The sequence below is a fragment of the Schistocerca serialis genome, chromosome 1 (genome assembly GCF_023864345.2).
Source record: "Schistocerca serialis cubense isolate TAMUIC-IGC-003099 chromosome 1, iqSchSeri2.2, whole genome shotgun sequence".
NCBI classification, from domain to species: Eukaryota; Metazoa; Arthropoda; class Insecta; order Orthoptera; family Acrididae; genus Schistocerca; species Schistocerca serialis.
Genome location: NC_064638.1, coordinates 769,287,280 through 769,308,770, shown reverse-complemented (window position 1 = coordinate 769,308,770; position 21,491 = coordinate 769,287,280). Strand labels below are relative to the sequence as shown.

General features: G+C 40.9%; 1 protein-coding gene across 2 annotated transcripts in view; it reads right to left on the bottom strand.

Annotated features, from left to right (window-relative positions):
- Positions 1–267: 267 nt before the first annotated feature.
- Positions 268–21,491, bottom strand: part of LOC126482826 (protein SDA1 homolog) — a 184,417-nt gene continuing 163,193 nt past the window's right edge. For both annotated transcript variants that reach the window (XM_050106567.1, XM_050106566.1), the window contains exon 20: positions 268–849. In XM_050106567.1, the coding sequence (XP_049962524.1) occupies positions 805–849 (45 nt within the window). In that variant the 3' untranslated portion in view covers positions 268–804. The remainder of the gene's footprint in view (positions 850–21,491) is intronic.

The window sequence follows — 21,491 nt, the reverse complement described above, 5'->3', positions numbered from 1 at the left end:
AAAAATTAGTACTGATAGTTTTCAGTTTTAGACAGTATGTAGTATTTATGTGTATTATTCCTGGTTCACTATTATTAATGTGAGACCTTTTAGTGAATTTGCGATAATGCAAAAAATTAAAGCAAAACGTGTGCTAGATTTTGTTATTTGTACTAGAATACACTGTTGGCTGTTTCCATCCAATGATGGAGACAATTCACTTTCTTTCTTTCAGCTTTAATTTGATGGAAGTATATGGGCCACAAAATATAAATAATGCAGAAGAAGTGTCTCTCAGTATTTTTTATAATATATATCATAATTACAGAGAAAATCTTTAGGTAAATGCAGTATGCCTGCATAGCAAACATTTACAATGGGCAAATATAAACACTCTTCTCAACCAGATGAAAGGAACTTATATCCTGATTGCACATTTATTACAAGATAATATTTTACAGCATTAGTCCACATTTCACAAATATTGATGGTGACAATCTTCCAAGATCAGAGTGAATTGCAATAAACAAATCGAACAAAGGAATTTGTCAGCTCTCTCTTCTTGTACTTCTGTATCAAATGAGTTTTATTGTCAATGGTAAGAAAAGAAGTGAAAAATTGTCCTCTTACAAGGCAGAATATCAAACACTAAATCAGCACTTAGAAACTACTGTAAGTAATCCTCATTTATAGCTTCTGTAGGATTATTGGTTTTCACAACAACAAGTACTGATGGAACAGTTGGCTGACATATGAAGCTCTCTGATCGATCTCCCAGCACCACTGCACTAACGTAGCTGTCCACTGACATAAGTCATTCTTATTTTACTTAAATTTCCTAAGTTTCAGCAAATGGTTTCGTAGGGCAATCTGGAAAAAAGAACCAATTACAAATTGTAATACATTACAAAATGAAATTCATTGCTTATGACACCACCATAATTTATGAACATCTCTATACAAAGCATTTCAGAAACTTGTAGAGCTCAGCTATGACTGTTTGGAGCTTTGTGTACTGTTACAATTGAATCAGTAGACTACTGAGTACAACACTGTGACCCCCGTTCAAAAGTCAAACAATGGGTGGGACTGGATGCAAAGCTCTGCTACTCGAGAAAGTTGTGCTCATTTTTTTATATATTGTTGAGTAATTCTAACACTTTACCAAGATGTGTATCACACTTTTAACCAAAATTATGGGCATGCTCCCGATGAAATTAAGTAATTCTCTGCGAACAGATGAAGCACACTGCTAGAAGCTATGACAAGTCATGCTCACATTAACTTAGGCCTTCCCAAGAAATGGACATAATCACTTAGACACTGGTTTCTCATAAGTATATCTACCCCTCACTTTCAGCCATTGATTCAGATCTTAACCTTAATAGCATAGGACAGATGTCAAGAATGTAATGTTGTATTATATACTGTTCTTCCTCCTTTGGCCTCAATGGCTATAATACATACTAGATACTATATATTTGGATATGATGCAATGGCTAAATTATACTGTACACCAACTTAGCAAATCCATATGTGCAAAAATCAGTACACTGTAGACCACACTAATAACAACTAACAGTCACTGTCTGCTGTCTACGTGGATAGTGCGCAAGTTACTAAATTTGAATATTTGAGACCAAACATGCAGTATAAGAAAATTGCGGAAATCAGAATAGATAAAGCATTGACTGTTGTCACTCCATTTCAATAATGTCTTTGGAAGACTACAAAAATATGTATGGAAAATTACCATATACATTTTCTGTGCATCTGTATAGCTAAGGGATGTGGTGGAAAATCTAAGTTTTCCAAATAAGTTTCCTGTGCTAGCTACTGGAAAACCCTTATAGCCACAACAGGAAAGAAGCAAGCACAATGAGATGCAGCACTCAACAATGATCAGGAGACATAAAAGAGCCAGTTGTGATAGGTTACTCTTATATGCTAGATACTTGAACACGCTCCCTAACATAGTCTGTGAACAACGGTGTTAGGAATGACCCAGGATCAAAAGGCTCATTAGCATCTAGAGAAACATTTCTCTATCAGTTAACTACATTTCCACTTGGTTGCAAGTTACCAATCACAGACACTTAAGAAGGCAATGAAGGAAAAAATCTTCACAGATATCAAACTTACTATGTCTTTATCAAGATCCCTGGGACAGTTCTGTGATGTTTATGCCCCCCAGTCTTAGCAAACTGCAAACACAACAATAAACAACCTTATTACACATAAGAAATGATGCTCTTTTCTTAGCTCATGTTTCTTATCATCCAATTTGAAGTGGAATGTTCATTAACATGTTCACTAACAATGAGGCCGCCATGGAGTCTTCTGCTGTAGCCGCCAGCAGTCACATTATGGTCAATGTGTTAAAATATACTGACAACATCTGTTGTAGTACTCCCATATCCACTAACTAATCCAATAAAACATGACATGAAAATTGCCTTGGTTATGTCAAACTCAAATGCACACATTCCACACAAAGCTGGAACACATTAATTTTGACACAAAGCTGGAACACATTAATTTTGAGATTAATTAAAGCAATGTTTCTGTCCCTTATCTGCTGTGCCTGCTTTAACCTGGCGACGTCCAGATTCCATGTGCTCGGCTGCAAACCACCATTATTGATACATCAAATGTATTAACACTTATGAATCTGGACAACCATCAGCTGTGTAATGGAAACACCAGGACTCCAACCACGATTCCCCTCTTATTGTGAGCAGTACATCTGATGGTTGTTCATATTCACACCTGCAAAGACATTTCATGTTTTTCATAATGGCTGCAGCTGCCATGAATGCATGTCCGAAGGAACACTGCATCTTATTTCTGAACAATACAGACACTGCAAAATCATACCATTATTGCTGGTGTTACCAGATATTTTGATTGTAATGCTTCTTTAACTACAACTTCCAAGAAACTAGCTGCCTTCATGATCACAGAGGTGCTGTTGAATGTAATTTTATGTCCATCTTGCAATGTATGTCCACCTACTGCTGACACCTACAGATAGCTTATAGCAGACACCTCTCATATTCAATCCAGTACTATTCTACTGTGTGCATGGTCCACCCACACTTAACACTGTACACACACACACAATATTTTGTAAATGTTGGGTGTTCTGCAGCCTAAACTTTTTTTCCCTTCTTCCATAGACCTGATGAATTGGAGTATTTTAGCTGGGGGCATGAAGAGTGAATAGATGTTATTTTTTGCATTTTTACTTTATTACATCAGGAGGACTGTGCATGCCGAACATGAGAGGTGTCTGCAACTATGCTATCTGGTGAAGTCAGTGGTACTGGAACATGCATTGCTAAATGGACATAAACTGCATTCAATAACACCTCTGTCATGAGGAAGGCTAATGGTTTCTGGGACAGCATAATTAAAGAAGCTATATAGATAAAAATATCAGATATATGAACATGGCAGTTTGCAGCTAAGCTCAGGATGGAACTCCGCAGTTGGAAAGTTTAAGCTAGTATGGAAAATGCGGGATGGAAACATAGCTTTATAAGATGGTGGACTGAGCACCTGTACTCCAGCTTTATAAAGCATGAGGTACTTACTACACAACTGTGAGTTACCACTTGAGTATGACTAAGGAGCACTCAGTCAAAACTAGTGGATTCATGGATATTTAACCACATGCCACAAGATATGTCCTGAGAGGATTTTATTCAATTTCCTGGTGTGCCTCCAAGGCCCAAAACTCGATTGCCCTTGTTACTAATTACCACCCTAGCATGGAGCATACAATAAAATTACTATGAGAATTTTTTAACAATATGAAAGCATCACATAACCTTTTCACTATCGCCAGTCAGGGCCACCTCACGTCACAATGTACTGGGTTGGTGCACGAGTCTGGCATTTTTCCATAAGTTTAATAAACATAACAGATACAAATAACAGAGAATTTAGTCATCAATAGTATATTGTCCTTCACTATTTACAACAGTGTGCCAATGCTGTGGTAACTTCTCAATTCCGCGACTGTTGAAATCATGTGGTTTTGAGGTGAAGAACTAATGGACTCATGTTTGGAGTGCATTTTCATCTGTAAAGGAAGTTCCTTGAACACTGTTTGTTAGAGGGGAGAAAAGGTGAAAATCTGAGGGTTCAAGATCAGATGAATAAGGTGGGTGCAGAATGACTTCCCAACCCAATTCCTGTATGGTGTTTTTTGCCACTCTAGGAGAATGCAGGTGGGCATTACCATGGAGTACCTTTGCAAAGGCACTATACCCAAACATGATGTACATGTTTCTGGTTGCTTCCACTGCTGTAACCTCTCTATTGAACTCGGACAGAAGAATATGTCAGAAATGTTCTGATTTCTCCCCTTGAAACTCCATTTTCTAGTGTCCACAGTGCCAATCACTATTTCCAAATGACAAAATAACAATACGTAAACTCAAATAGCAACAGTGAACTACAAATAAAAAATGACAATCGCTAAATAAATCCATAGCAACCAGAATACCAACATGCGAAACAAAAATGCTTTGAACATATGCACCAACCTAACACGTAGTATTATTACCAGTGCTTAAGTTATTTCTACACTGATCTGTTTTCTCGCAATTTCAGTCTCTTGGTGAGATAAGAGATCAAGTACTGAGCTGTCGACGGAAACATGAACACAATTTGTAAATGGCAACAACAACTCACAGAATCATGAAGTACGTCACATCATGAGGATGAGTGGGAACTTACAAACTGTTTATTACTTCAATCCTCAACTTTTTGTATCACAGAACAAACGAGTCTGACACAATTATCTGATGATGTGTTATCTGATTAAGAATTGTGGTAATATTGATGCATAGAATTACAGCAACTGTATGTGTCTATCAATAACAAAGAGGAATTTAAATGTTCTTGCAGTTAGTGGACATCTCATTTTCTTCTACAATAATGAAGAAAATTTCAGTTTACATGATCAGTTCTGACTAATTTTTCCTAGTTTGAATAGTTCACCAGTCTATGGCTTTACCGAAGATGAAATAGCCTTACAATTTTCCTCCTATTGTGTAATAAGGACACCAAATTATGATGCAGCTTCAGTTTTTTAATGTACGTTAGACACTGATAGAGGTGAAACTTATGTAATGTGACAGAAAAAATCCTAAAACTAACCGGTAATTCAATCCCAGGGCTAACAACTTACGGTCCAATATCAGTACAGTGCAAGCCACCAGCAAGTAATTAAAAAGGGGGGGTCGGTGGGGGAACGGCCCAATATGGACAGTATCTAATACATTTGCATAACATTAATGCAGTGTTGTGATCTATTATAACTAGGACAGTCATCAAATTTTATTACAGTTCTACTACATTACACTATGATTCCATCATTGATACAATATGCACCCGGGTGCTTACTACACCATGTGTATTCTGACTAACAATGTGACATCTTACCAGAAGAAGGCTACTGTATACTGTGTGCCTCACAATAACAACCTACAGTGGAACTGGGGTAAGTGATACCTGACAGTTGCAATGGACTAGGCATAACAGCTTTGCAGGGATACCTCAGCCAGTATTGTAATGCGGTTTTGTAAATGTCTCTATGGCAATGCCTCAGTGTTGTCAGAGCCCTTTAGATGGTTACTGTTTTCACCCACAGCCATTAGTGCTTCACAGGTCAAAGCTGACAACAGTGCTGTGAGCCGTCAGGGATCTTCTTAGGCTGTCTCGACTACTGCCACCTTTGGGCTGGCAATCTGCACTTTCTTCACTGATTCAATATCACTGGTCAACAACAGAGAGTTGCTAATTTGGTTTGGTTTGTTTTAGGGCGCAAAAACAACTAGGGTCATACATGTCCTTGCCAGAACCATAGAACAAGAAGAAGAAAGAGGAGTTAAAAATTACTACACGTTAAGCTCAATCAATAGAAGAAAAGACAGCTAAAAACAAGGACTTGGAGAAAGGATCATAAAATACGCCAGAAAAATAATGGAGGTCCTGAACTAAAAATTAAATGCCCTTTGCCATATTGCTATGAAGCATACAAAGTGAAATGCAGTGGTCAGCCTGGGCTTCATTCGCTAAAATGGCTGATAAATCAGACAGCAAACACAAATGAGAACATAAGTGATTAAAAAACAGGAAACAGTGAACTGTCAAGGGTTGAGGCCAATGAGCACAAAGTTGCAGAGGATCACCACTTAACAAATGGCGATGGCTAAAAAGAAAGTGACCAGTATGTAACCAAGCTAAAATGATCTCCTCATGGTGAGAGGGTAGAGACGAGGTTGCCCAAGCTTCTCGGAGAGATTTAGTTCCCTGGAGCTTGTCCCCATAACAGGAAGACCTGTAGTGATGCCAAAGTGACACACTACCTGCTGACAGACAGCGACACAGATCATTAGATTGAATGGAAGAACTAACAGGCTGAGATATGAGGACTGCAGCCTTGGCAGCACCATTACCGGCCTTGTTTCCCATCAGAATGATGTGACCAGGGACCCACATCACAGCAGCTCCACCAAGAGTGGAAGTACAGCAGAGTGGCAGTACAGCACACAGAGTCTCTGAAGGGCACTGAGTCAGAGCAGATGACACAATTGAAAAGCCCGTGCTGCCAGATGTACTGTGTGCACTGATACAGGGCGAAGAGCTATGCTGTAAATACTGAGAAGTGCTCCGGACCCCTATACTGAAAATCGTTGATGCCAATGATGAAAGCATACCCGGCACCACAGTCAGTCCGAGAGCCATCAGTGTACACAAAGGTACTATCACGAACTTCCATGCAAGAAACTTGTGGCAATAGAGCAAGGGTGGAGTAGTTTTCTTAGGCAGCGAATGAAGTCCAAGGTGAACGTGGGTCGCCGCACGAAGCAAAGGTGGTGAAGGGTTCACACCCACTGGGAAGGTAGCATGAAGTTAAGCTGCCAGAGCAATAGAAGAAAGCGAATTCCAGGAGGTAACACAGAAGAGCGATGCTCCCCGTACTGGTGATCAAAGGAGGCATAGGATAGGACGTGCCCCATACTGGTGATCAAAGGAGGCATAGGATGGACAGCCAGACATGGCAGCAAATGGCATGCGCATCTACTGAAGAGAGAATCATGGCAGTATGACAGTGGTAGTTCGGCAGCTTCTGCATACAGATTCTCAACCAGGCCAGTGTAAAAGGCACCAGTGGGCACACCGATGCCACGATGGTGGATTGTATTGAGATCATAAGACAGATGGATGTGCAGGTGCATAAACGAAACTCCCGTAGTCGAGTTTTGAAAGGACAAGGGACTGGAACAAATGGAGGAGGGTGGTGCAATCCACTCCCCAGGAAGTACCGCTGAGGACAAGTAGGACATTGAGGGACCACATGCAGCAGGCAACCAGATAAGACACATGGGAGGAGCAAGAAAGTTTCCTATCAAGCATGAGCACCAGGAATTTTGTAATTTCAATGAATGGAAGAGCAACTGGCCTAAGATGTAAAGACGGTGGAAGAAACCAACTGCACTGTCAGAAATTCGTACAAATGAACAACAGAGAATGCTGAAGATGCCACTCAAGGAAAGAAGTCCATGGAGAACTGCATTAAGCAAAATCGTCAACAAAAAGGGAGTCCAAGATGCCCAACGGGAGACAGGCTATAACTGGGTTAATGGTGATAGGAAAGAGAACAATGCTCAGGAACCCTGAGGCACAACATTTTCCTGGATAAAGGTGTCCAACATGGCAGAACCTACATGTACCCCGAAAACTCGGTCTCTTAAAAATTCCTGATGGGAATGGGGCAACCGGCCTCGGAAGACCCACATGTAGAGAGTGCAGAGGATACCAATCCTCCAGCAGGTATCGTGGGCTTTCACCAGATCAAAAACCATGACCACAGTCTGGTATTTCCACAGAAAACCATTCATGACATGGGTTGACAAACTGACAAGAGGGTCAACTGCAGAACGGTACACTTGAAATCTGCATACTGCAGTGGTTAGTAAATTGCAAGTCTCAAGCCACTATACCAGCCGGGCATGAATAATACATTCCATCACCTTGCAAACACAGCTGGTAAGAGAAATGAGGTGGTAACTAGAAGGCTTAGATATGGGTATCACAGTGACTTCAAGCCAGCGTCTGGGAAACAAGCCCTCTGCCCAGATGTGATGGAGAAAATGCTTGCCCGCAAGAGAAAGGTACTGCAACAGCTGAACGTGCACATCGTCCAGTTCTGGGCTGTAGGATTGGGATGAAGTGAGAGAATGATATAGCTCCCTCATAGTAAAGGCGGCATTGTAGCACTCATGATTCTGAGAAGAGAAGGGCTGATAGTGGGTGGAGCTCCAAATCTCTACAAAATAGCAGCCCAAGGTGTTCAACATAGCAATAGGGTCCACTATGACATAATCTGCTATGGACGGGCTGGAAATTGGGGAATGGACCTTGGTCCCAGAATGCTGTTGGAGGTTGGGGTTGGCCCACATGACGGAAGAGGGAGTGGAACTGTTAAGTGAACTAGTAAATGAAATCTAGCTAGCTTTTTGCTACCCCAAAGAATGCAACGACACTATACACACAATTTTTTATAACGAATGCAGTTTGCCATCGTAGGATGACAGTTAAAAATGTGGAGAGCATGTCTCTGCGCGCGAATTGCGTCGTAGCATGCCTCAGTCCACCAAGGGACCGGGATATGGTGCAGTAAAGAGGAAGTGTGACGAATGGAATGTTCTGTGCTGGTAAGGATAACATTTGTAAGATATTCTACCTGGTCATCACAATTGGGGAAATGATGTTCGCTGAAGATCACCAGAGAGGAGTAAAGCCTCCAGTCGGCCTTAGAAAGCTGCCAGTTGGGTGTGCTTGTAGGTGGTGTAGAAGTCAGCAAACGGATAGAACACGGGAAACAGTTGCTCAAGTAAGTGTCTGCGAGAACAGACCACTCACGAGGATGGGCAAGCCAGACAGTGCAGAAGGAGAGGACCAAATGGGAATAAGTGTGCAGAAAGGAATGTGGGTGCTCCCATGTTAAGACAAGTGAGATTAAGCCGATTGAGAAGGTCAGCCAAAAGGGCACCTCCTGAACAGGTTCTGGGAGAACCCCAAAGGGGATGGTGTGCATTTAAGTCACCGAGCAGCAGAAAGGGGTGAGGGAGTTGCCCAATAAGCTGGAGGAAGTCTGCCCTGGTGACACCGAATGATGGAGGGATATAAATGGTACAAAGGGAAAAGGTGAAGTGGGGGAAGAAAAATGTGAACTACAACAGCTTGTGGCTGGGTGCTCAGTGAGGTGTTTGACTATGAACATCATCCTGGCTGTTGTGCAGCATGACTCCCCCATGAGATGGAATGCTGTCCTCGGGGGGAATGTCAAAGCGGACAAGAAGGAAATGCAAGAGCTCAAAGCGGTCATGATGACACAATCTGTTTTCTGGAGGAAGAGAACAAGTGGACGCTGTGATTCCAAGAGCAGCTACAATTCCTCTTTGTTGGACCTAAGGCTGTGAACGTTCCACTGGAGTAGAGTCAAGATGAGGAAAGGGAAGGAGGGAAAAAATGAAGGAGTGTTGCCTTGGCAGCTGGCGAGTGACAGCCTTCGAAGACTCATTGCTACAGGGCACAGATGCTGGAGGATCCTGTTCCATGAGATCTACAGAGGCACTGGCATTTTCACTCTGTCAGTCTGCAGAGTCCAGGGCAGAAAAACAGTTTGTGATCTGCACCGGCAAAATGGAGATCGGCTGGGTTAGGGTATCAGTGGCAGCACTGCTGAAGAGGATCACTGAGTTGGCAAAGGAGAAGACCGGTTGCCTTGTTTGATTTGTTGGGGCCTTTCTGGCTGGCAGAGAAAGCCTCAGACGTTTAGCGGCTGGAGGGACATAAAAAGTCTTGACAGGAGTATTCCTTCTATCGTTTCTGGTCTGCTGGTTATGTAGCAGGTGACTTCATCCTGTGAGGCGAAAGTTTGGTGGATTGTTGCACAGCTGGAGGAGGAGACAGGGATGCTTCTGTGACACTGGGTGATTTTGCAACTGCGGTGCTGAGTCTAAGGTCGCATTTCTGCGTGGCTGTGTCTCTCGTAGAGTGAGATGTAGCAAGTATAGACTGTAAGTACCAGATGGTAGAACACAGGATTTTTGACTAGCCAACAACTTCTGAGGGACAGTGTAAGACACTTTTTCCTTCACCCAGTTCCCTTTGATCAACCACTCATTGAGATACACTGGACAATCTTGGGAAGAGGCTATATGGTTGCCATTACAGTTGATAGCCCACCACGCTGGGAGAAGGAGGTGGACTATTGCCCTCATGAGCATCCCTATCACAGGACATTTGAGTGTGGTTATAACGATGACACTGGTAGCAGCACATCGGGTTCAGAATGTACAGTTGGACAGTGATAACTTCATAGCCTGCTTTGATTTTTGATAGAAGCACCACTCTATCAAAAGAGAGAAAAGTGTGTGTGTGGGCCTATGGATGCATCTATCTTTTTCATCGCCTGATGGACTGCAATGATGCCCTGATCAGAGAGATATGTTTGGATTTCTGCCTTTGTCAAATCATCAAGCAGCATAGAGTAAATAAAACCACAGAAAGAATTCAGTGTTCGAAGGACCTCAACAGGATAGCTGTGGAGGAGTGAAGCTGCAAGCAGTTGTTGTGCTTAAGAACTAGAAGGTTTCCAAAAGCAAAGTACCATTGCGTAAACGAGAGCAGGATTTTACAGGGCTGGCAATTGCATCAACACCTTTCTGAATAATAAAAGGATTTACTGTAGCAAAGGACTGCTGTCTTCAGTACATGAAATCATGAGAAAATGTGATGCAGCTGGGAGGGTCTTTGAATCGTGACAACATTCCATTTACATTTAGTAGATGTTAACTGTGTAGATGATGATTGGCTCATTGCGAGAAAATCCCCATGATTGCCAGCAGCTCTGATGGCCCCTCCCCCCGCCCCCCTCCTACCTAGCTCTCCATCTCCCCTTCCATACTCTCTGTCCATCTCTTTCTCTCTCTCCCCCCCCCCCCCCCTCAATGTCTGTTTCCTTCCCCCTTCTTAGTCCTCTAACCCCTCTCTCTCTGACTATTGTTACTGCAAATGAAACAAACATATAAACTTATATTAAAAAATATGTAGTCTGCAGCCACCTTAATGTTTTTATTTATTTATTTAAATTTTATGGCCTTCATTGGACCACTCTAGCCAACTTTATACAAAGAATTTTTCAGTTTCCTGTCAGCCCAGTATTCCTTCATTCTCTTGGATCTCAGCCTTCTTTCTTCATCAGAAATCACCCTTCCTATTGTCTGTTTGTTGATTCTCATTTGCAGTCTGGTTTGTTTGTCTGTGAGTTTCCTGATTTTGTCAGTTTTGTTTCTTATGTCTTCCAATGTAATCTGTAGCTCATCCATATCTTCCTTGATTTCTGTAATCCACTTAATGTTGCACTTACTATTCAACAATTTTTCTATTATTCCCCTGATGATCCTGTTCTCTGGTGTTCTGATTAGATGTCAAAAAATGAAATGTGTTTCTTCCTGATTGTACTCATTACTGGTTCTATTTCCTTGTAGACTGTTTCATTTGTAACTACTCTTCAGTGTCTATCTTTCTGGTACGATTTGTTTATGCACATTCTGATGATTTTTCTCTCTATTTTGAGTATTTTGTCTATTTGTCCAGTGTTAGTTGTTCTGAAGCTGGTTTCATTTGCATATGTTATTTCTGGTTGAGTGACTGTTTTGTAGTGTTTTAATTTTGTTGCTATTGACAGGCTCTTTTTGCTGTAGGTGTTCTTGGTGATGTATTGTGCTCTAGTCAATTTGTTTATTCTGTTACGTCATGTTGGCTTTTCATTGAGGTTATATGTTATGATTTCTCACAAATATTTAAATTTATCTACAATTTTCATTTCTTGGTTTCCTATGGCAATTTTGTTTATGAGTGGTGGGTCAGTTAACAAGATGATTGTTTTTTCGAAGGATATTCCAAGACCAATTTTCTGTGCTATTTCCTGTAGTGAGATAACTTGTTGTTTGGTTTCCTGAATACTGTTGGAAAAGAGACCAAGATCATCAGCAAATCCTAGACAATTTAAACTTATGCTGTCTTTTGGTCTTCCAATTTGGATGTTCTTTGGTTTAATCTTGTACCATTCCCTCATTATGTATTCTAAACCACAGTTGAACAGCAGGCTGCCAAGCAATCTCCTTGTCTTAAACCTGTTTTTATGATGAATGGCTCAGAGAGTTCCCCTCTGATCTTGACTTTTGATACAGTGTTGGTTAAGGTGAGTTCTATCAATTTGATTAATTTTGTATGGAGCCCAAAATTTTTTAAGATTTTTAACGTGGAAGGTCTATGGATACAGTCATATGCTTTTTTAAAGTCCACGAAGGTTATTAAAAGAGTTTTATTTCGTTTCTTGTAATATGCTATGGCTAGTTTTAAAGTGATGATCTGTTCTGCACAGCTTCTCCAAGGTATGAAGCCTCCTTGGTATTCACCTAATTCTTCCTCTAGTTGCTCTTTGATCCTCTTGTATACGATTCTGGAGAAAATCTTGTATGTGCAGTCTAATAGAGAGATACCTCTGTAATTATCTAGGTATTTCTGTGGAGTGGGTGGATTATGGCTGTGGTCCAATGTTCAGGAAACTTTTCTGTTACCCATATTTTTGATAGGACTATGTGTAAGGACGTTCGAACAGTATCACTGACATATTTCCACATTTCTGAAAACACTTGGTCTTCTCGGCTTGCCTTATAATTTTTCATCTCTTTGAGTGCCGTTTCCACCTCTTGGATTGTTGGAGGATTTATGAGATCAGGTGGAGTCTTGATTGTGTGTCTGTATTAATTGCTAAAAGTTCCTGGGGATCTTCACAATTCAAAAGTTTACTAAATGCTTTTGCCACGATTTCGGCATTTTCCTTGTTGTTATGTGCCATTTTTCCATCTTCCCTTTTCAGCATTAAGGTGGGAGGGGCAAATTTTTGTAACTGTCTTCCAAACATTTTGTAAAAGCCTCTGGAATTGGTTTTATGGTAATTTTGTTCTATTGAGTCTGTAATTGTCTATTGGTTTGTCTGATAATCTGTGTGAACTTTTTCCTGATTTTTTTGAGGTTGGTGGCATTTTCTTCTGTTTTGTGCATTTGAAATTTTAACCATGCATGATGTCTTTCTTCATGAATTTTGTCACATTCTAAGTTCCTTAATGTTTATTAGAGTATCGTGTAACAATCTGATGCAGATTGGTCAAGAACTTTTCAAGATTTTTGGTAACAATATTAAACAACAATTTGTCTTTATATGGTAGTATAGATTGGGGGAAATTTCAACTTAGCAGCTACAGACTGGGAAACTCAAGTGACTATAGCAGTTATTAGGGAATTGTGTGAAACTGTCCTAAATTCCACATCCGAAAATCACCATGAATGGTAAATCAGAGAACCAACTTGTGAGGGCAACACCTTAGATCTCCTGGTCAAAAACAGGCCTGAGCTTATTGCCTCAGTTACAGCAGAGCAGGGAATTGGTGATCGTAAGGCTGTTATAGCAGCATAAAGAGTATGAGGATCAGTGGGGATGATCAGTGGGAACAAACAGAAAGGCCGTAAGAAATTTTTGTTCAATAAGTGCTACAAGAAGCAGAGTCCTGATTACCTGAAAAGTCAACATCAAACATTCATCTCTGTGACTGAAAATATTGAGCATAAACAGGCAAAGTTCATTGGTGTTGTACAATATGCCTTAGACACGTACATTATGTGATCAAAAGTATCTGGACACCTGGATCAAAATGACTTACAAGTTTGTGGCACCCTCCATCGGTAATGCTGGAATTCAATATGGTGTTGGCCCACCCTTAGCCTTGATGGCAGCTTCCAATCTCGCAGGCATACGCTCAATCAGGTAATGGAAGGTTACTTGGGGAATGGCAGCCCATTCTTCACGGAGTGCTGCTCTGAGAAGAGGTATCAATGTCGCTCAGTGAGACATCACATGAAGTCGGCGTTCCAAAACATCCCAAAGGTGTTCTATAGTCCATTACAGGGATGTTATTGTCATGTAATTACTTCGCCACAGACCGTGCATTATGAACAGGTGCTCGATCATGCTGAAAGAAGCAATTGCCATCACCGAATTGTTCTTCTACTGTAGGAAGCACAAAGGTGCTTAAAACATCAATGTAGGTCTTTGCTGTGATAATGCCACCCAAAACAACAAGGGGTGCAAGCCGCTCCATGAAAAACATGACCACACCATAGCTTCAGAATTTTAGTGTTTGCACTACACGTGCCGGCAGATGACATTCACCGGGCATTTGCCGTACCCACACCCTACCATTGGATCGCCACATTGCGTACCGTGACTCGTCACTCCACACAATGTTTATCCACTGTTCAATTGTCCTATGTTTACACTCCTTCACCAAGCGAGGCATCATTTGGCATTTACCAGCGTCATGTGTGGCTTATGAGCAGCCGCTCGACCATGAAATTCACTTTTCTCACTTCCAGCCTGTCATAGTACTTGCATGGATCCTGATGCAGTCTGGAATTCTTTTGTGACGATTTGGATAGATGTCTGCCTATTACACATTACAACCCTCTTCAACTGTTGGTGGCCTCTTGTCTGTCAACAGACGAGGTCGGCCTTTACACTTTTGTGCTTACGAGAGTTTCAGAGAGAGCATAAGGGAATGATTGACAAATACAGTGGATAGAAATACAGTAGAAGAAGAATGGGTAGCTTTCAGAGATGAAAGAGTGAGGCCGCAGAGAATGAAGTAAGTAAAAAGACAATGGCTAGTAGAAATCCTTGGATAACAGAAGAGATACTGAATTTAATAGACGCAAGGAGGAAATATAAAAATGCAGTAAATGAAGCAGGTGAAAAGGAATACAAACGTATCAAAAATGAGATACACAGGAAGTGCAAAATGGCTAAGCAAGGGTGGCTAGAGGACAAATGTAAGGAGGTAGAAGCATATATCACTAGGGGGTAAGACAGATACTGCCTACAGCAAAATGAAAGAGACCTTTGGAGAAAAGAGAATCACCTGCATGAATATCAAGAGTATTGATGGAAAACCAGGAAAGCAGAAAGATGGGAGGAGTATATAAAGCGTCTATACAAGGGCGATGTACTTGAAGGCAATATTATGAAAATGGAAGAGGACATAGATGAAGATAAGATGGGAGATATGATACTGCGCGAAGAATTTGAGTACTGAAAGACCTAAGTAAAAAAAAAATCCCCAGGAACAGACAACATTCCATTAGAGGTACTGATAGCCTTGGGGGGAGAGCCAGCCATGACAAAACTCTGCCATCTGGTGAGCAAGATCTATTAGACAGGCGAAATACCCTCAGATTTCAAGAAGAATGTAGCAGTTCGACAGGTGTGAAAATAACCGAACTATCAGTTTAATAAGTCAAGGCCGCAAAATACAGGGTGATTCAAAAAGAATACCACAACTTTAAAAATGTGTATTTAATGAAAGAAACATAATATAACCTTCTGTTATACATCATTACAAAGAGTATTTAAAAAGGTTTTTTTTCACTCAAAAACAAGTTCAGAGATGTTCAATATGGCCCCCTCCAGACACTCGAGCAATATCAACCCGATACTCCAACTCGTTCCACACTCTCTGAAGCATATCAGGCGTAACAGTTTGGATAGCTGCTGTTATTTCTCGTTTCAAATCATCAATGGTGGCTGGGAGAGGTGGCCGAAACACTATATCCTTAACATACCCCCATAAGAAAAAATCGCAGGGGGTAAGATCAGGGCTGCCTGGCGGCCGATCCATCGCCTCGGGTAGTTGACGTTCAGGTAGTTATGGACAGATAAGTGCCAATGTGGTGGCGCTCCATCCTGCTGAAATATGAATTGTTGTGCTTCTTGTTCGAGCTGAGGGAACAGCCAATTCTCTAACATCTCCAGATACTGTAGTCCAGTTACAGTAGCACCTTCAAAGAAAGGTGACGCTGACGCCTAGTCAACAGCGCCTCAAGCGAACAAATGTACAACTAAATGAAACTTTATAGCTCTCTTAATTCGCCGACAGATAGTGCTTAGCTCTGCCTTTTGTCGTTGCAGAGTTTTAAATTCCTAAAGTTGTGGTATTCTTTTTGAATCACCCTGTACTTACATAAATTCTTTACAGATTAATGGAAAAACTGGTAGAAGCCAAACTCAGGGAAGATCAGTTTGGAGTCCATAGAAATGTTGGTACACGTGAGGTGACTCATCTTAGAAAATAGGTTAAGGAAAGGCAAACCTACATTTCTAGCATTTGTAGACTTGGAGAAGGCTTTTGACAATCTTGACTGGAATACTCTCCTTCAAATACTGAAGGTGGCAGGCATAAAATACAAGGAGTGAAAGGCGATTTACAATTTGTGCAGAAACCAGATGGCAGTTATAAGAGTAGAGGGGCACGAAAGGGAAGCAGTGGTTGAGAAGAGAGTGAGACAGGGTTGTAGCCTATCCCCAATGTTATGCAATCTGTATATTGAGCAAGCAGTACAGGAAACAAAAAAGAAAAAAATTGGAGTAGGAATTAAAATCCATGGAAAAAAAAAAGCTTTGAGGTTTGCAGATGGCACTGTTATTCTGTCAGAGACAACAAAGGACTCGGAAGAGCAGATGAATAGGATGGACAGTATCTTGAAAGGAGGATATAAGATGAACATCAACAAAAGCAAAACGAGGATAATGGATTGTAGATGAAGTAAATCGGGTGTTGCTGAGTGAATTAGATTAGAAAATGAGACACTTAAAGTATTAGACGAGTTTTTCTATTTGGGGAGCAAAATAACTGATGATGGTTGAGGTAGATAGGATATAAAATGTAGACTCGCTATCGCAAGGAAAGCATTTCTGAAAGTATTTGTATGGAGTGTAGCCATGTATGCACGTGAAACGTGGACAGTAAATAGTTTAGACAAGAAAAGAATACATGCTTTCGAAATGTGGTGCTACAGAAGAATGCTGAAGATTAGATGGGTAGATCACGTAACTAATGAGGAGGTACTGAACAAAATTGGGGAGAAGAAGAAATTGTGGCACAACCTGACTAAAGGAAGGGACCGGTTGGTAGGACCGTTTTGAGGCATCAAGGAATCACCAATTTAGTGTTGGAGAGAATCATGGAGGGTAAAAATCATAGAGGTAGAACAAGAGATGAATACACTAAGAACATTCAGAAGGATGTAGATTGCAGTAGTTACTCGGAGATGAAGAAGCTTGCACAGGATAGAGTAGCATGGAGATATGCAACCTGTCTCTGGACTAAAGACCACAACAACAACATGTTTTTGGGGGTGTCCAGTTACTTTTGGTCACATAGTGTATGAATTGAGTAAAGTTGTGCATGATGGGAAAGCATCACCACAGTTTGTCAGCTGTGTTAAAAAGCTGCCTCTGAAAGACAAGAGTGCTTCACTGCAGATTTCAATACGGTAAAAGCCTTGTAGACAATCACAGACAGAACAAAGCCAAAATTAGCATAAGGACAGCCATGAGTGAAGAATTCAATGAATTCGAGTGTAAAATGTTGTCTCTCCAGACACTCGGTGACTGTAATGGCATCAGTGCTCAGTGAGCAATTGGGATCAACACTCAATGACAATAATGATGTTAAAACAAGGATAACACAAAGTTTGTATGAAATTCCTTTTGCCAAAATTGTTCCACTGAGGTCTTATCATACTTCAGTTCCTCCTTTCAACAATGGCACAAACACAAACATGACAAATACTGAATTGCAGGATAGAAAATAGACTATCACTCAAAAGAGGAAAAGCAACAGTATACGACAGAGTAAGTTAAAACATGTGGCCCTCTTCTAGCAGCAGTCTCCCGTAAGGCACTGGAGGAAAAAAGCATCCCAAGCAATTGGGAAAATACGAAGATTATTCCTGTTTTCAAGAAGGGTTGTTGAACAGATACACACAACTAAAGGCCTGTATCACCAGCACCAGTATGTTGTAGAATTTTGGAACACTGTTTATTAGCAAATATTACGACATTTCTGGCGACCGAAAAATCAACATGGATTCTGCAAACACTGTTTATGGAAATCCCAGCTCATTCTGTTCATCCATGAGGTCCAGAAATAAATAGATACTGACAACCAGGTTAATGTCCTGTTCCCTGACTCCTGAAAGATGTTTGGTACAATTCCACATTGTTGTCTAATGAACAAAAGAAATGTTTACAGAATATAAGACCAGTGAAATGATCGGACTGAAGAGTGTCTAGCAAATACAATACAGTAAGTCTTTGTTAATGGAGAGAAAACATCAAATAGTATTGTAACTTTGCGAGTTCTCTAATGGAGTGTTATATGACCATTAATGTTCACAATACACATAAATGACCTCATGAATTATGCTGGCAGCTCCATAACACTGTTTGCAGATGACGTATACAAAGAAGTTGCAGTGCTAGAAAACTGTAGTGAAATGCAGGTACACCTACAGAGGACTAATACTTAATGCAGGGATTTGCAATTGACCTTCAACCTAAACAAACATAGCTACATTGGACAAATAGCTTAACAGACCCATAAACGCATGATTAAACATTTGCTGGACAATCTTTTCAAGCATTCGTATTCATTACATATCTGGGAGTGTACCTACGACCACATAGATCTAAACATAGGAAAGGCAGAAGCCAGACAGTTTCACTGGAAGAATCCTCACAAAATGTAGTCCATCAACAAAAAATGTATCTTACAAAGTCATAGTTTAACTGACACTCCAGTACTGCTTGGCAGTCTGGGACACTTACCAAATAGGTTCGATAGAGGAAACAGACAATATCCAAAGAAGAGTAGTGTGTTTTGTTACTAGTTTGATGAGTATGTGCAAAAGGGTGATGGCATCAAGGTGTGGTTTTGCTATTAAAATTCAGTGTGTATGATTCCAGAAGAATCTATCAATTTATTGCTTCCTCCTACGTATATATTTCAAAAAGACAATGAAAGTAAAATTCAAGAGAACAAAGCCCACACGGAGGCTTACCAACAATCAATCTCCCTATCGCGACAGCCACCATGCAGAGTACAGATGCTAAATATACACTGATGAGCCAGAGCATTATGATCACTTGCTTAATAGCTTGTTTGCCCATATTTGGAACAAAATACATCACTGATCCTGCATTTCAGGGATCGAACAGTTTGTTGGTAGATTTGTGGAGGTAGCCTACTTCACATTAGACGTCTATGCACAGATCGTGTAATTCGCGTAAATAATGGGTCGCTGATTTGCATACATGGTGATGGCGCCTGATACTGACCCAAGCGGGTCCCATAGGATTTACATAAGGTGAATTTGGTTGCCAAGTCATCAACATGAGTTCACTACAATGCTCCTCAAACCACTGTAGCATGGTTCTTGCTCCAAGACATGCACAGTTATACTGCTGAAAGATGACACTGCCGTGGGGGAAGACATCAAGCATGAGGGGACGCAGGTAGTTCACAGGTGTCAGCGTGTCTTTGATTACTATCATACTTCCATGGCCCACTGCATGTTTTGTGCCACTGTTCAGCTTGATGACAGCATTTGTGGTGACAATCATTGACTTAGTGTAGCAAAAATGTGATTCACCCAAAGAGCCGGCATGTTTCCACTGATCAACAGTCGAATCCCAATAGTCCCGTGCCTACTGCAATCGTAACTGATGATGTCACTGGGTCAACACGTGACCATGTAGGGGTGGACCGCTGTGGAGCTCCCCTTTCGACTACGTACGATGAATGTTGTGCTCCGCAACCATTGTACATGCACCACCACTGTGTTCTTTCAGCAGAGATGCCACAGATCACCATCTATCCTATTTTACAGAGCAGACAAGCCCCCGAGCCGCATGTTCTGTGAAGAGTCCAACCATTTAGCGCTAGTGGTAGTTTGACTGTCCTCCTTCTGTTTCCATATATGGTCACAACAGTAACATATGAACATTTGACCAGCTTTACCATTTTCAAAATACTCGTTCACAGGCTCTGTGTGATAATAATCTGCCATTTGTCAAAGTCATTTATCTCAGTGGATTACCCCATTTGCAGTCCATATCATCACTAGGGTGATCCTCCATCCATGTCGGCACCGCTTGCATACTTTTGGTGCCACATCATTTTCCTACAACGCCACCAGGCATCATCCAATGTCACAGTGGGCAGTGGTTATAATGTAGATCATACCCATAAATTGGTATTACACCGTTATATTTTAGTGTTGACGCACCAGGCATGACCCTCATCCACAGTACTGCTCCACAGAACCAACCACACAGAAAAATGCCACGAATGTTGTAGCAAAGTTTTTCACAAAGACAGTTGTCTATATATTGTGCATATGAGTGACCAGCTGCGTTGTGAAGAAATACAACTGTGACCACCATGATTTACCCTGAACTGTCTTCAAAACTTGTTTTGTGCATTCATTTGGGATGTAAATTCCGAGTCAATAACATTTTCAGAATACTGAGAATCAGCTGCACAACTATGGGCTATATTGATGGGGAGAAGAGTCAAATACAGTACAATTCAGTTCCAAACTGCAATGTCCTTGTTTCCTGATAGTGGTTAGTGCTACATGCCGTAGATAAGGGGTCTGTATAATGTCCATACTATCAATGCCATTGTTTAAAGTTACTTGAACTTCTAAATGTTTTAATATAGTCAGGTAGTCCCTCATGAAGTAAAATTTCATTTCCATAAACTCTTCTGGGAACTTAAAATTTTAGTTAATATGGTTCTTTCCCCTCTGACTACAATTTGTATATGTGTAGAGAGCCAAGTCACATCATGGTTTGGATCCCATGTTAAACTGTAGATCATCCTATAACTGGCTAGATAAGTCAGTTCAGAAGATGGCTATACCACCTGTAATAGGAAATGACTGGTATTACACCGTTATATTTTAGTGTTGATGCACCAGGCATGACCCTCATCCACAGTACTGCTCCACAGAACCAACCACACAGAAAAATGCCACTGTGTGGTTTGAAGCAACCTTCTGACTACTGCTTCAATTTACTTTATATTAGCATTTCGCACTTTCCTGCACATAGTGCAGCACTCCCAACATGGCTCTGGGATGCATAAACTATCAAAATATCTTTTGATTGAAAAATATAGTAACTCTGATTTACGTAATTCCTTTATTACTTAACTCAGTATATAATTAAAAATGGGCATGAACTGGTCTCTTGATTATTTATCATTTTCCTAAACAAAATCAGCATTATGAGACAAAGCTTAAGTTATTATCTTGTTTACTCTTCATGGGTAAGAGCAACTAGACAACCCGCTCTTTCTTTCAGTTACCTCCTATGAATAACACAGTCCTGCTGTGACTGCACACTTCAACTATAAATAATTATTGCCATTCTCCCAACAAATCTTCTCCCACAGGATAGAATCATACAGACATTTTTGCGAACATTGGAAATCCAGTTGCATGGCCACCTCCTGGTGGGTCAC